The sequence below is a fragment of the Saccostrea echinata genome, unplaced genomic scaffold, assembly GCF_033153115.1.
Source record: "Saccostrea echinata isolate AGI-Se365-2 ecotype Australia unplaced genomic scaffold, CSIRO_AGI_Sech_v1 ptg000001l, whole genome shotgun sequence".
NCBI classification, from domain to species: Eukaryota; Metazoa; Mollusca; class Bivalvia; order Ostreida; family Ostreidae; genus Saccostrea; species Saccostrea echinata.
This window is the reverse complement of record NW_026889750.1, coordinates 24,918,050-24,933,768: the sequence shown is the minus strand read 5'-3', so window position 1 is coordinate 24,933,768 and position 15,719 is coordinate 24,918,050. Positions and strand designations below refer to the sequence as shown.

Genomic DNA, 15,719 nt, shown 5'->3' with positions numbered 1-15,719 from the left:
AGTCATTATTAGCTAGCTGCTGTACACGTGACTTCACTGTAACCTCAGTTTTCTAAACTGCTAGGGTGAAACTCACAGGTCACAAGTAGGAATATAGGCCTACACAGTGTTACGCGAGACTTCGCGAGATTTCAGTTTTGGAGATAAACAAACATGTCGGCCGGTGTGCAGTAAATAGTGCGATGGCGTTTTCTATCTTATATTGGGCAAATTATACAGCTGGAACCAAAAAATTGAGCAGAAAATCTGAAATAGCTGTACATTCTGACCATGTACTGAGGTTTATTTATGACCAGGAAGCTTCATACGTCCGCGGTGTGGTCCAAGCTTCAATGCGAGACAGGAGTTATGATGTAACGGTAGGCGGATTTCCCTTCATTTTGAGACTGAATACACAAAATAAAATGATAAGAAAACGTTTTGTTTGATTCTACTTATATATGAGCTAAATATATCAATATATTATCAATGGATATATAATATATAGATTAGTCTTGGAACGAATTATAATGTGGAGAACAGCACCTGTGAGTGTGTTAATGGGCAGGATAAATGTCACCATAAGGCTAGCCTCCTTCTCTATGGGTAATCTAATCTAAATTTATTTAGTCAATAAACAACTTATAAATCTATTGAATTTATTTTAAAGCATTCGATGGACCTACAAGCATAATAAAATATGCTATGCATGTTAATATATGTAACTTCTTTTCAATCCCCGGTGGACAAGTTCTAAACAAATTTCAATAAAATAAGTATGTATGTCAGGTATTTAATTCTCAACAGGTATAAGAATGTCTCCAAGACAGATGTTCGGCAGTCGTGGGTGAAAAATCCGAAGTCGGTCCCACCTCGACAAACCAAGACAATGGAGGACCTTTTCCCTGCAGCAGACAGATTTGTAAATTACAGGTTAGCTAGCTCATGATTACTACATTTACTAATGTGCAAAATATATATGATTATATATATATATATATATATAGAGAGAGAGAGAGAGAGAGAGAGAGAGAGAGATATGTGTGTGTGTATGTATGTTTGCATTTAACTTGTATTTCAATTTACAGTATGTAGTGAATGATAATATGTAGTGTACCTTAAGTATCAGATTTAATTATTTTGCATGGTAGGCCTTTGTGTTAAACCATTTAGCATTTTATTTTGCTCTATTTTTTTAACCTTTGTCAAAAATTATTAGGGCAACAAATAGGCCAGTCAATGATAGGGACAGGGAGTTCCTATATCAGAAATTGACTACTGTGGGGAGATTTTCAGGTTAATCTGATCCTTTTTTTTATTGTCACATGTTTAGCTTTGTTCTTGTCTTTTTTTTGTTCTTGTTTTTGTATTAAACTTTTAATAATACACTTTTATTATGTTTAAACCTATTTCTTTTACTCTGAAGGAGTTATTTGTACATTCTTTTCACATGTCATTGTATACATTGAAATCCCACACTTATTTGAAGTAGTGAATAAAATAAGTTTGAAAAAATATTAAACATATATACTGGTATTAATAATTGGTAATGTAACTGCAGTTTAATACAGGGTTATTGAGTATTTGCCTTATTTTTCTATGAGGGTTTAAATTTTTTTTTAATTTAATCAACAGCAATGCATTGGATACTATCCCCTGAGCCGCCTGTACCCACACTTGCAGTGCCTCTAGTTGAAGACCTCATATCTAGCCAGGAATTTATTTCTGCGGAAAATCCGATTGCTTGGATGAAGCAAAAATTAATGATTAATGAGCAACAAATCCAACAGGTAAAGACAAAAAAGTTGTGTAGTGAGTTGAAAGTATTCAGTTTTAATTTGAATGTTGTTTAAGTTTAAGGACTTTTGTAGATTGCCTCTCTTACCACTGGTCAAAAAGAAAATTGCATGTGGTCATCTGTTAGGAAGAATAGATTAACAGCATCAAACTTTGGTTGTGTTTTGGCAGCGATCAAGAGAAATAGGTATACCTGTAGTTATATGCCTTTATATGTACATTTAATTAAATAATACATGTAAAAGCAGTTAATTAAATCAAAAATATTGAAAATTTGATCCTTATTTAACAGATGTTCTTGCTCCTTATTTAATAGATATCCTATCTCCTTATACAAAAGACTATGTTCAGCTTATGATCTGTCAAAAAAGGATGCTATTATTTGGGGGATGTGCAATGAAAAAGTCGCCATTGAAAAGTACAAAACTTTTGGGGATGCAGTTGTAGAGCCAACAGGTTGGTATTTTTCTTTCATAAATCAAGCAAAATGTTAATTTCTTTAAGGCAAATAAATAATAATAAAAAAAATTGTACTTGAGATAATTTAAAATTCAGTTATTAAACTGAAGTTGAAGATAATGAGTATGAATATACTGTTTTGATGTTATGTTTATAACAAGTCTTCTTGTACATAAGTGCATAACAATATTCGGAGTGTTGCTTTATAATGTTATCCTGTAACTTTATAATGCTATTTATAAGGTATCTGGCTACACTGTAATGGGGTTCTTGGGTCAAGCCCAGATGGACTCATTCGTCGCCCAGCTGCATTCGAATTCAACTATCAGAATCCAGGACTAGCTGACATGTTAGAGATGTTAAACGTTAAGCCAGAAATTCTGGAGGTGAAATGCCCCTTTTCAGCGAAGAATATGACCATTCCAGAAGCTATTGAAAAAGTAAATGATTTCTGCCTAGGTAATAATAGTGTATATTAAGTATTTTTTTGAAAATGTTAATTATTTTCAATAACTCCAATATATATGTTTTATATGATAAAGTTAGGTACCCATGTAACAATTGTTAAAAGTTTTCTCCTCCTGTTGTAATTATAATGCTAGTACTCAAGGCATATAATTAGCGTTCTCACTTTATTGTAAGGAACAAATTACTTATAAATTTATACTAAATACATAATATTGTGTTTTAATGTTTGAAGCACCAATGAAAATTCTTATTCTATAAAAATGAGACAAATATATTTTTATTTATTTTTTCATACAGAGGTTCAGGATTTTCATGGAGTGAAATCATACAGATTACGAGAAAACCACCAATACTATGATCAAGTTCAAGGACAACTTTACATAACTGGAAAGTCCTTGTGTGATTTCATGGTCTGGACACCAAAAGACTGTGCTATTGTTAGAATTAACAAAGACGTCAATTGGGGAATTAACATATCTGTTTTGACAGACTTTTATTTCTGTAAATTTCTTCCTTATGTACAACAGCTATAAAATATAACATTAAACATGGTGAAAACATATTCTAATTTTAACATCTTAGTTGTCTACACTTGCAAAATTCTGAGCAATTTCTTGCATGAGAGGATCCTGAAAATTGACTAAAACACAGCATAATTGAAAGACTTTTGTAGAAATGTATCTAAATTGCTGAGGGACATGCCTTAAAATTTCATAATTTTTAATGCGTTCATTTGCTCTTTCAACATGTATGCGAGACTTGGCTATTTTTCTACATAGCTGGACCTCACTGGGGGTGTACTGGGATTTAGATGTGAGAAAGGGAGGAATATTTAAATGTACTCCTTGGGGCAACAACTTGTGAATAGTGAACCCTTTGTCTGCTAAGATCATATCACCTGGTGCTAACTGTTCTAAGACCTTACAATGTTCTACAATTGCAACATCAGATGTGCTGCCAGGGTACAATTTACTAATAAATACCAAAGCACCATTTGGTGCAACACCTGTAACACTTTTAACAGTGTGTGAATTTTTGTATCCACTATATGTGCTGGCCTGCAATCTCATGTCATTCCCTGGAACATCCTGGGTGATTTCCGTCGCATCAAGTACTATTCTACATGAACTGAAATCCCCAAAACTTATAGGCATAGACCCCTTGCACTTTTGGAGAGAAGGAATGCGACTCTCTACGAGTCCTTCATATAAAACTTCATGCAATGCACAAATCTGAGAAGTTACAATGTTATTTACAGATGACGCACTAGTGTTGAACCTCTCAGCTAGGTCCAAAAATGGGGTGTTCATTGTCAGTTTCATTAAAGTCATCAACAATTGGTCAGTCAAGGAAATGAAAGATGGTGTCCATCCATCAATATACTTTATCTGGAACCTCTGCATCATTTCATCAATGGCAAGAAACATGTCAGGACGTAGACTTGTGTACATCAGCATCTATATCAAAACATGACATTAAAAACACAGTGTCAAGAATGTTTCTTTTCTTTTATTATTCAAATTTATTTGCCCATGAAAATGAAAATACTGTCCAGCAGTATTTCATATAAACAGTTTTACAAGATATAAGCAGATTTATTTTCTTTCCTGGCATTGGATGTTCTAGCACTTATCCAGTCATTTATCACAGGCTGATGAACTGTCCAGCAGTTGGCCCATTATCACAATAAACATGTAAACTGAAATGAAAATACTTAACCGCAAAGTATCGTGTTCAAAGACATGTGTGATCACAGCTTATTTTTATGAAAGGAGATTTTCAACTATAAATTTAAACGTTTTAACAAGGTTTTTATAGCTGAAATTTAATTTAATGTCTATATTGAATGATAACAAAATTAAACTTATTTATCTTATATATACTATTTATACTATAATATACATGTTATATAATACCTGATATATTTATACTATTTATCTTCCGAAACGTACCTTCCTTTCTTCACTTATGATATCACCAATCCTGAATGCTCGCTTTGTTGACATCATCCTGACCTGTATTCTTAGTTCTTCAACCTCACGCCTCAGGTTCTGGTGAATACATGTAAAATGTACATATACCGACTTACAAATAAGAATTAAAACATGTACCAGGTAAAATACCAAAGACACCAAGTTTTAATATATCCTATCAGACATTTTTTTCTTAATAAGGTGAATGCTATTGCTACTATTGAAGTACATGCACTATGTCACTTATTTTTGTGTACAGCTGTCATATTTACCTGATTCTCTTCTTTTAACTGATGATATGAAGCCTGATAGGTGTGATCTAGAGAAACGTGTAATGGTTGACATGACATTGCAGTAGATTCACACTGGTCTTCAGAGACTGCTTTTTCTTTTATCTCTTTTTTTCCGGTTCTCGACAAGCTGAACAAAAATAAAATGTAACATTTTATGCACTGAAAACTTAGCTTTAATCAGTTAATATATGATTGTTTATTCCATCAGAAAAACATATAAACAAAATCATGTTTTACTACACTATATAAAAGTAGCCCTGTTATACAGTACCTGTTTATTTTGCTCGGATCAGGGAAATTGAACATTTTTCCACAACTCCATGGGAAGAGGGTGGGGCCATTACGCTTCTCACCATCTACAAAGTGACAGCTGCAGATCCTGTCATTCTGAGGGATCATGCTTCTATCCTTACGTCTGTTTTATTAATAAACGTTTTAAAAAGTCATATATTGATACATGCTCTGAAATGTATACAGCATTCTACGTACAAACAGATGACAAAGGTCAAAGATATGATAAGTGATGATACGTACCTGCAAAGTTTTTCCCATTTCTTCGCCAATGCGAGGCTGGTTGGGAAGCGAAACATCTTACATGTTTTTCTCAACCCTTGGTGGTTACAATCGAATACAAAACAAATTGTCATAACCGTATACGCCGCCAATCTACTATAATTGCACTATATATCGATCTCCAAGTTGTCTCCGGAAGTAGTTTACCGGAAGTGAGATTTTACGAGACTGTGTAGGCCTATTAATTTATTTGGACATGGGTGCTCCCCATGTAATTCTGTAAATGATAAGTATATATATATATATATATATATATATATATATATATATATATATATATATATATATATATATATATATATATATATATATATATAGGTTTACCCCACTATATCTGTATACCGCTTATAGTATAGGGGGGTAAACCTATATATATACTTAAAGAATTTCATGGGGGCGCTTATGACTTTGGACATGCACTCTTATAACTGTTTTCAAGCATTGAATTATTAGTTTTAAAAGATGCTTATTCTTATTATTTCGGGATTCTTAAACTGCAACGGTATGTGCAAACAAAAACGCGCGTTATGAATTTAATATTTGTTTGCGCGCCCCCTTTTTTCCGGCTCGGCTCACTGTGAGTGAATCCCCACATTACCCATACCAAGTAATTAGTGCTGAGCTGCGTGCATGACGAACGTTATGAAATTGCAGTTTCATTCAGTAATAGGATTATTGCAGATACCTCGGTGTATTTTCACCAACAATCTGAAAAGGAGTATATCTACAAAACATTTCTCTGTAAGAAAATTTATTTGATTATTGTTCATTGATTAAATAACTCCCTATTTAAAGATCGATGTAGTAGAGAAAATTCGGAAGCTGATTTATTTTAAGTTTTATTTTTCGGTTGCACATATTGGATACCTTATGGTATGTTTGTAGAAACACGGATGTATGTTCCGAACAGAAGCAAAGAGCAGTAAAGTAGACTATGGACAGAAACCTAGATCTGCAGTCTTTGAGCAGTGTAAAGTTAGTCTCCCATTCATAGCCACTCGTGTAAGTTGAGCCAGAAAGAGTACATGCGGTAAAAGCATATTTTGCCCCCATTGAAGCCAAATTTTGAAAATCTCTAGAAATGTATACCATTGTATATATACAGTTGTACTGTATGAAAAATCTTAATTGACAAAAATTTTTCTTAATTTTTAAGTAGATTATGGGCAATTCTTTTTGCTTTCAAGTCTGCAGATATTCACCTGGTTTAGAACATACAGTCAAACCTCGTTATCTCCAACTCAATGGGAGAGAGAAAAAACTTCAAGATATCTAATGGTTAGAGATATCCAGGGTAAAATACTTAAAGAATAAGGGGTTGGGACCTCCAAATAACTTCGACATATCCATGGTATTCGAGATATCAGTGTTAAGATACCAAAGTTCAACTGTATTTTAGATTTCTCCATCAAAGTTTGAACTTGTGGGCAAATATTGGTCATTAGAGAGTATTAAACTTTATATTCTTTTTTTTCAATTCAAAGTTTTAAATAAAATCTAAAATAAAATCAACATTCACTATCAGGGCCTGCATTTGAGTCATAAGGATCATGACATTGTGGATTTGCTGGAACAAGGATGTGAGCCTTTGCCATCAGATTTAGGCCTATGCACATACACACCTAAAGGGGCTTACTTATACCTTCTAGAAACACTACATGAATCTCTAACAATTGACTGGCAGTTATCTATATTACTGAGTAAGTATGGCTCTTTATCACAGTATGTTTATATAATTTCATATATTCAGATATTTTAGGGACTCAACAGGTCTAGACTATCTCCATTTTCAGAGTATAGTTTTTAATCTTCCAAAATTGGAGGATTTTGCCACCTACTGGACTCTTCAAGACAAAGGGCAGTGAACGCTTACCAAACAAAGAACAGTAACTCTTGCATTAGGAATGTTAAACTTTACTGATTTCTCAGTCAAAACAAATAAAAGATAATAAAATGTTGACAGTGTGACCGTAGTTGCACAGTTGTGTATTATTGGATAACATTCCTTTTCACTTTTAACTTAGATCATGTTAGATTTGCCTCAGTCTTAAATTCAAACTGTACGAGACAAACTGTGATGTTATATGATGTCATATGTTAGTTTCATATTTCCATAACAAAGTCTTAAATGTTCAATTTTTAACAAAGAATGTTAAATCTGCCATTTCTGCAATATCCGTTTAATAAAGGTTAGTTTATTTTTAGCTCACCTGAGCTGCAAGCTCAAGTGAGCTTTTCTAATCACACTTTGTCTGGCATCCATCTGTCTGTCCATCTCTCTGTCCATTTGTAAACTTTTCACATTTTTAATTTCTTCTCAAGAACCAGTGGGACAATTTCAACCAAACCAGCTGCCACAAAGCATCCTTGGGTGAAGGGGATTCAATTTTTTTCAAATGAAGGACCATGCCCTCTTTCAAGGGGAAATAATTAAGAAATAATGAAAAATTTGTAGCATCATTGAAAAATCTTCTACTCAAGAACCACTGGGCCAGAAAAGTTGAAACTTGTATGAAACCTTCATTACCTAGTGTAGATTCAAGTTTGTCCAAAACATGACCCCTGGAGGTAGTTGGGGATCACAATCGTTGATTGTAGTATCCTTGTGTAATTATACTTATCCAGAATTGTTGTATGTGTACATGTTTACTTTATAGAATATATGAAGTATAACCAGAAGTGTGAAAAATAAAAGAAGTCCATGCATTGGAACCATGTGGTTGTGTCGTCCTTGGTCATCTGTATGAGAGACTAAGGTATCACAGGGATCAAAGTTTGACATAGGAATATATGTAGAAAAAAAACCTTCTTCTCAAGAACAACAAAACCATGATTAGTCATATTGATATGGAAGCATCCTCAGGTAGTGTAAATTCAAGTTTGTTTAAATCATGACCCCTGGGGTAGGGTCGGGCAACTATGGGTGATCAAAGTTTTACATACTAGGAATATATCATCTTCACAATGTCAAGGTTTTGTGATAAGGTTCCTCTACACAAACCCTTGACAAAAGTTGCTATTTAAAAGTTCGGCTAGAAAATTACCATTACATTTGTTCCTGGTTTAGGACTGGAACCAATCAGAAAACAGCCTTTATTGTAAGAAGAAGATTTGTAAACAAAGTTTACTAAGTTTTGTAAACAAATATGACTTGTCTTCAAAAGGAAAGTGCCGATATTGTAGGGTTTGTGACTAGTTGTCTCAAATAAAATATTGGAGAGTAATGTTTGGAAGATCCTCCTCCTTATAATCACAAAAGACGTGCTATGGTTTTGAGTCGCTCGAAAATGACGGATTTAAAAGATATATTCTCATTGGTTGGGTTATAATTAACCATTGTGTTATCTGTAACCACAAACTCAATTTTAAATAGAGACTTTTGTCAAGGGTTTGTGAAAAGGGATGGTATCACAAATTTTTGACATTGTGAAGATGGAAATATATCATAAAAAATCTTTAAAAAAACTTCTTCTCAAGAACAGCAAAGCTATGATTAGTCTTATTGAAATAGAAGCATCCTCAGGTAGTGTAAATTCAAGTTTGAATTGGGTAGGGTGGGGCTTCAATAGTAGTTAAAATTTTTACATAGGTATATATAGGAGAAATTGACTCAGGTGAGCATTGTGGCCCAAGTGCCTCGTTTATTTGTAAACTTTTGTTTGGTTATCACGAGAATTCGTATATATTAAATGAAAAATCTTCCTCTAAAGAACCATTGACCAAAAACAATGAAACATTTATAAGTGAAAGCCTCCTGAGGTAGTGTAGATTAAAAATTGTTTTAATCATGGCACCCAGGAGTAAGGTAGGGGCACAATAGGGAATCAGATTTGTGAGGCCTATGGGCCACAGGCTCACCTGAGCATTTTATGCTCAATTTGATGCATCCATGTATATATTTTGTGTAAATTATAGAATTATTGTGGGTTCTTCACTGGTTACCCAAGTAGGAAGGAGAGTATATTTGGAGCCAAACACCTTTGTGCTGGTATTACTGCCTTAAGACAGCATCTAGTTTTATTTTTATTTAATTACTCTATTGATATTCATAATATTTTTTAAGGAGTATTATCCTGTGAATACCTCTTGACTATTCATTTAAAGAGTCATTCTGTTATTAGTGCATCAAAAAAGACTACAATAAGTTGAAATCATTAATTTGTGAAAGAATAACAGATTATAATTATTTTAATTTTAGGTTCTATTCTTATAAGATTAGCAATAATACCGCTGACAATGAAAAGGCAAAAGGAGATAGAGAGAAGAAATAAATTTACTGCTGGAATCTGCGTAAACAGTATCCTTTGTAAAGAACAGAAAAAAAAGGCTGAAAAGGAAGAAGACAAGGATTATCAAGGTTAATTATACAGAAATAAAATTAAATTTTTAGCCAAAGGAAATGTTAATCTTAATTTATGTCAAGTGACCAAGTCCCTTGAATGATAAAAATGAGATTTATTATTAACTCACCTGAGCTGAAAGCTTAAGTGAGCTTTTCTGATCACATTTTGTCTGGCATCCATCTGTCTATCTAGTTGTCTGTCTGTCTGTAAACTTTTCACATTTTTGACTTCTTCTCAAGAACCACTGGGCCAAATTCGACCAAACTTGCCACAAAGCATCCTTGGGTGAAAGGAAATTAATTCAAGTTTGTTCAAATGGAGGGCCACGTCCTCTTTTAAGGGGAGATAATTAAGAATTGGTGAAAATTTGCTGTCATCTTTTAAAAATCTTCTTCTCAAGAACCATTGAGCCAGAATAGTTGAAACTTACGTGAAGCCTTAATTACATAGTGTAGATTCAAATTTGTTCAAATCATGACCCCTGGGGGAAGGGTAGGGCCACAATGAGGGATCAAATTTTTACATAGGAATATATAGGAAAACATTTTTATCTTCTTCTCAAGAACAACAAAACCATGATTAGTCATATTGATATGGAAGCATCCTCAGATAGTGTAGATTCAAGTTTGTTCAAATCATGACCCCTGGGGGGGGTAGGGTGGGGCCACAGTGGGGGATCAAAGTCTTACATACTAGGTATATAGGAAAAATCTTTAAAGATCTTCTTCTCAAGAACAACATAGCTACGATTAGACATATTGATATGGAATCATCCTCAGGTAGTGTAGAATCAAACTTGTTCAAAACATGATCCCCAGGGGTAGGGTACTGGGGCCAAAATGGGGGATCAAAGTTTTACTGTAACATAGGAATATATAGGAAAAATCTTCAAAAATCTTCTAATGAACAACAAAGCCATGATTAGACATATTGATATATAGAAGCATCCCCAAATATTGTAGTTTCAAGTACATATGAATATATAGGAGAAGAAATCTGCTGATGAAGAACAGCAGGACCATATTGACTCAGGTGAGTGTTGTGGCCCGTGGGCCTCTTGTTCATGACTTAGTTCTGATTTGTAGATTTACAGAAGTTACAGAACAGTATTTTAAACAACTTAATCTTCCATCGCAGTTTTGTGTATTCCAAATTACGGGAATATCTTCCACAGGTAAATGTATTTGAAATGAATTTCATGTCCTTAGTTTGTTTTGTTTGAACTTCTAGAATAGACTTTCCAGAAACAGATTTAGTGTTCAAAACCTGTACCCCAGTACATACATGTACATGTACACATGTTTGGAAATTCTTTTACTCAAGAGGATATTAAAAAAAGTGACCGATAAATGTAGGTCACCAGAGTCGGATGACATATTGCTTCAGTTCTCCATTTTTGTTCATTATTTGTACTTGTCGAAAGGCCTGAGTATCGAATACTGAATCGGTATTCAAATACATGTACTTGGGAAAAAACCCATACAAGCTATCTCTTCATTGTTATTGTTATTTGTCAGGCACATCATACTTTCAGAGATCATTGTACTGTAATATCCCAATTACCTAGCTTGGATTTATGACCCTGCCATGTTCTGACAAAAATTAAAGTCATAATAGCACCTCAGTCATTGGTGGCACATTGTTTTGTATATAGCTTGGGACATATCATGATGGGAGCACTTACAATTGGATAATATAGTCATAATTGGAAATTAATTCAGTAAAATATAGCTTGGTCTTATGTATTAGTTGGAAGCTAAATGTTTCCATTTTTTTAAGTCTGGGATATTTTAAACAAACTGAAAATTCATAAACTATAAAACGTCAACTAAGTGAAGCTGAGTTTACTTAGTAATGCATGGGAGGGACAATTTAAAATGTTTAATCGTTAACGTATCAAGCATAGTGACATCAAAGAAATACAGGTGAAATAAATGTTTAAACTTTCTATATTTTACTCGCAGTAAAAAGTTTGTCAGACAGATGATATAAAGTGAGCCATATAGTTGACAGATAGTTAAGGCTTACAATTCATTGGGAATGATTGAGAAACATGAACAATGGAATTCTGAAATTGTACTTTTATCATGAAATGTACTTGGTACATTGCATTTGATATTGATAATCATATGAAAAGCCCATTAACTCAAATTTGCATGTAACTCGATTGGAAAGGCAAACAAGAACTCCTTACTAAAAATTTATTGATTTGACAACCCCATTTATTTAAACAATAAAATGCTTTCCTAGTATGGAAATTGATGTGGCAGCTGTTGCAGAAAAAATGCATAACCTGCATAAGCGGGATATGTAAATTTTTTTCTGCAATAGCTGCAACGTTAATTCCCATACTAACAAACAAAGAAGGATGTTTTATTGTTTATATGTATGTCTGTATAAATAATCTTATAGAGTAGGATTAAGTTTTTAAAAAAATATTGTATTATTGATTGTCATTGTATGTTTTCTTGATGGAAGAGCCACTGCTCAAGAAAACTATACAGTTGGCTTGTTAAGCAACGTTAAAGTATTGATAAATGACCACGGTTTTCATAAGAAATAAAGAAGATAATATTTATTGGACATAAATATTATATTATTATTAAATTTCCATTCTAAGGATCCTTTACAGGATTGTATATACTTGAGTGACAGTTAAGGTCGTCCTTGGTCTCTTGTTCTTTAGACATTTTGCTTTCTTTTGTAGATAGTGGCAACTTTGATTTTTGCAGACAGCATTCTTAATTTAGAGGCCCTAGTGGGTAGAACCTACATATGTCCACCAGATGGTGCTAACTACCAGTCTTTAATACTTTTGGTAAGTTAAATAGATAGGAATTATTAAATCATATAATAAATCTTCATATCTAAGGTATCTTAAGCACTCTTCTGTTAATTAAGAAATACCAAATTAAGTTACTGGTTTGCACTTCATGGAACTCAATATCTGCCAAAATTATTGGCATACCATTGAACAAGCAAAATGCCAAATTTTACACCCGCTAAAGAAACCCGCTATACAGGATAATGGAAATGGTGCATTTACTTTTTACTCACTTAAATCTCCTCCTTCTATGGTAATTTAGACAAACTTTAAAATCAGAAATTAAGGATATTTTTCGTAGAATTTTCAATAGCTTATGAATTTTTTTTTCTTTTTTTACGCCTGGATTACTTTTATATGCCAATGTGTTCAACTTTGTGGAAGTGAGCTAAAACTTGCGAAATATTTCAAACGAGTAAGAAAAAAATTGTCCAAAGTTCCTTTATCTTTTAGATGTTCATCCTGACTATGTCTCCTATGGTAATGCGCTGTTTACAGCCAGGAAATGAGAAGTCAATAGTTTTCGTTAGTTTTACTGGCCTCTTGTGGCTTGCCATTATAGATTCCATGTCTATGGTAAGATTTGACTTTCAAGTTATGGACAACTTCATATTGACAATAAATAACCAATAAAAACAAACGCAATTGAACTTCTTCAGGCCGTAGTTTCTACAAAAACTGTGTGTGTAATTGTTCATGCCAACTGTTTTTATTTTGTTTTATCTGTCATTTCAAGTTTTAAAGTACTAAGTAAAAGCTTTTAAAACATAATACATGTAATTTAAATTCATTTTTCTTTAGAAACTTAGGTTATTCTTGCTGCCAATGCTCTCAGTGTCAGCTGTGCTCAAGATACTTAAGAGTAAGTTTCTGATATACTGTCTCCAAATGTTACCCGAAAAATAGAGATTACATTGATGCCTGTCATCACCCTTCTGTTGTAACCTGAAGAATACTTTAGCTTCATCTCCAAGACTGATAGAGCAGTTTTATTCATTTTTACTTCATAGGTTAGCATTTTTACTGAGGGATGCCCAAAGAATCTGTAACTTTCCTAGATTCCCTTATGGATAGTTGATTAGTTCAAAAGTAATGCAATATTTTGACTATTTTCTCCTTTACTTTTGTAGCAGGCCAATTTTAATATGTCAAGAATATAATAAAAAGCGACTCCTTAACTGAATATAAAATGCATTTATTTTTTCAATGTATCATGTTGAAGTAAGCTTTTAATCCTTATGAAAAAATCATGAGAAGATTTCTCAGTTAGATTAAATACGTATAATTGGTGTTTAAAAAAACTGCTATTATAGATACCTTGCCTTTTGTTAGGGCCCAAGGTTTTACAGGTGCTTTCTTGTACACGTAACCGCACTGTGTGTCAATCCACAAAATTTCTTTTTTCAGTTAGGACCTCATTTCATGATTGTCTTAAAAGATTCAAATTTGTTATGTTGCTCAGAAGGCAAAAATTTATTTTGATATCAAGTTTGACATTGTTTGTTGTTGTCTTGATGGAGGCTAGGATGGTAATAACTTTGCAAGAATGGGCAAAGAGAGATAACTTCCCAAAATAATGATTTAACCCCCCTTTTGTGAGACCTTTTCTGATTGGTCAGTTTTCCAGTTTATATTAATTGTTGCTCCATTCTCTTCTCTCTGAAGTATGTTTAGACCACATATAATTTACATTTAAATTTTTTTTCTATATAGAATATATATCCTGAGGTATATTCAATCCTGATGTTAGGACAATGACAGAAAGATTTGAAATTTTCAAAGTCGTTCAAAGCATCAGTGGCAGGTGGCATCCATTACCAGTGTAGGAGAAACATGGAGAAGAAATATTCATCACCAGAGCAAAGAGACAAAGGCATTAGTAAAGTTAACAGATATGGCGATTTTTACGGAAAACAAAATTTAAAAGTACTCAACGTTACAAAAAATAAATTCCAAGGTTTTAAAACCATATGCTAATTGTATATTTATCATATTTTATGTGCATTATCTTTACAACTGTTACATCAAATTGTGAAAACTATATTTTTTCTCTTTTTGCTTACTACTCAGGTGACCTTAAGGTCCTTGGGCTTATTGTTACTTTGTATCATTTTAAAAGATCATTTGTTGAAATAGATGAAATAAAACATTTGAACAGCTCCTTTTTTTTTTTATACCCCCCGCAAACGAAGTTTAGGGGGGGTATATTGGAATCAGCATGTCCGTCTGTCTGTAGACGAGATTTTGTCCGGACCATTTCTTGGAAACTGTTGGAAGGATTTGTTTGAAAATTTGTACACTTATTATTCACCATATGAAGGTGTGCACCTGGTATTTTCATTATGATTGGATAATTATTTTGCATTTTACAGGTGTTTTTTTTCATTTTTATTATGTGGTTTTGTCTGGATCTGTTCCCAGAGACTATTGCATAGATTTGTATGAAAATTTGTACACTTATTATTTACCATATGAAGATGTGCACCTGGTATTTTCAACATTATTTGATAATTTTTCTGCATTTTACAAGTGTTGTTTTTTAATTTAATTTATTGACTTAGTCATTTCGGGTTCATGTCTAAGGTTTGAGACATAGAATCTAGAACATCTGTACAAAAATGTGAACTACAGCTTAAAACTGCTCATTAGAACTAAAAAAAAAAACAAAGTATTAAAAACAGTTTTTACATTACACAGCAGATAGTGTAAATCCATTTGTCCCTTGGGAGTAATGAGTGGACATGCATCCAGTTAAAGATTAATTAATGAGTTCAGTGTGGGAAGCTGTTAGGGCATCTCTGATCAAGCAGGTCTTATCTATATCTCCTGGGAATTGGGCAGAAAGAAATAAAGATCTTTGTTGTCTAAGTCTCTTAATTGTAATTTATGTCTGTGAAAATACATAGTTACTAAAACCAGCCTTTTATTTTTAAAATGAGTTTGATATAAAGGTATTAAAATAAATTTGATTTTCTATAATTAATTATGATGTTTTTTTTTCAACAATCAA

The 15,719-nt window shown here is 33.0% G+C and overlaps 4 protein-coding genes across 5 annotated transcripts; 2 read left to right on the top strand and 2 right to left on the bottom strand.

Moving 5' to 3' along the window:
- The first annotated feature begins 568 nt into the window (after positions 1–568).
- Positions 569–3,265, top strand: LOC133187740 (uncharacterized). Of its 2 annotated transcripts, XM_061323142.1 has the most exons (7): positions 569–585; positions 787–912; positions 1,615–1,769; positions 1,851–1,963; positions 2,093–2,232; positions 2,479–2,694; positions 3,001–3,265. In XM_061323142.1, the coding sequence occupies exons 3-7, from the start codon at positions 1,617–1,619 to the stop codon at positions 3,234–3,236; spliced, it is 858 nt and encodes a 285-aa protein (XP_061179126.1). In that variant the 5' UTR covers positions 569–585; positions 787–912; positions 1,615–1,616; the 3' UTR covers positions 3,237–3,265. The 2 variants fall into 2 exon arrangements, with proteins under 2 accessions (XP_061179126.1, XP_061179135.1); XM_061323151.1 differs by lacking the exons at positions 569–585; positions 787–912 and adding an exon at positions 1,258–1,275.
- Positions 3,266–3,281: 16 nt separating this feature from the next.
- On the bottom strand, positions 3,282–4,160 carry LOC133196127 (uncharacterized). The gene has a single exon (XM_061332065.1). The coding sequence runs from the start codon at positions 4,158–4,160 to the stop codon at positions 3,282–3,284; it is 879 nt and encodes a 292-aa protein (XP_061188049.1).
- Positions 4,161–4,508: 348 nt separating this feature from the next.
- Positions 4,509–5,678, bottom strand: LOC133204750 (uncharacterized). Its single transcript, XM_061340525.1, has 4 exons — positions 5,504–5,678; positions 5,241–5,384; positions 4,949–5,096; positions 4,509–4,754 (listed from the first exon to the last, which is right to left on the bottom strand). The coding sequence occupies exons 1-4, from the start codon at positions 5,614–5,616 to the stop codon at positions 4,638–4,640; spliced, it is 522 nt and encodes a 173-aa protein (XP_061196509.1). The 5' UTR covers positions 5,617–5,678; the 3' UTR covers positions 4,509–4,637.
- A 497-nt stretch (positions 5,679–6,175) lies between these two features.
- On the top strand, positions 6,176–14,868 carry LOC133204649 (uncharacterized). Its single transcript, XM_061340428.1, has 9 exons — positions 6,176–6,283; positions 6,428–6,544; positions 7,068–7,242; positions 9,741–9,899; positions 10,971–11,059; positions 12,593–12,703; positions 13,163–13,285; positions 13,511–13,571; positions 14,423–14,868. The coding sequence occupies exons 1-9, from the start codon at positions 6,185–6,187 to the stop codon at positions 14,434–14,436; spliced, it is 948 nt and encodes a 315-aa protein (XP_061196412.1). The 5' UTR covers positions 6,176–6,184; the 3' UTR covers positions 14,437–14,868.
- The last annotated feature ends 851 nt before the right edge of the window (positions 14,869–15,719 follow it).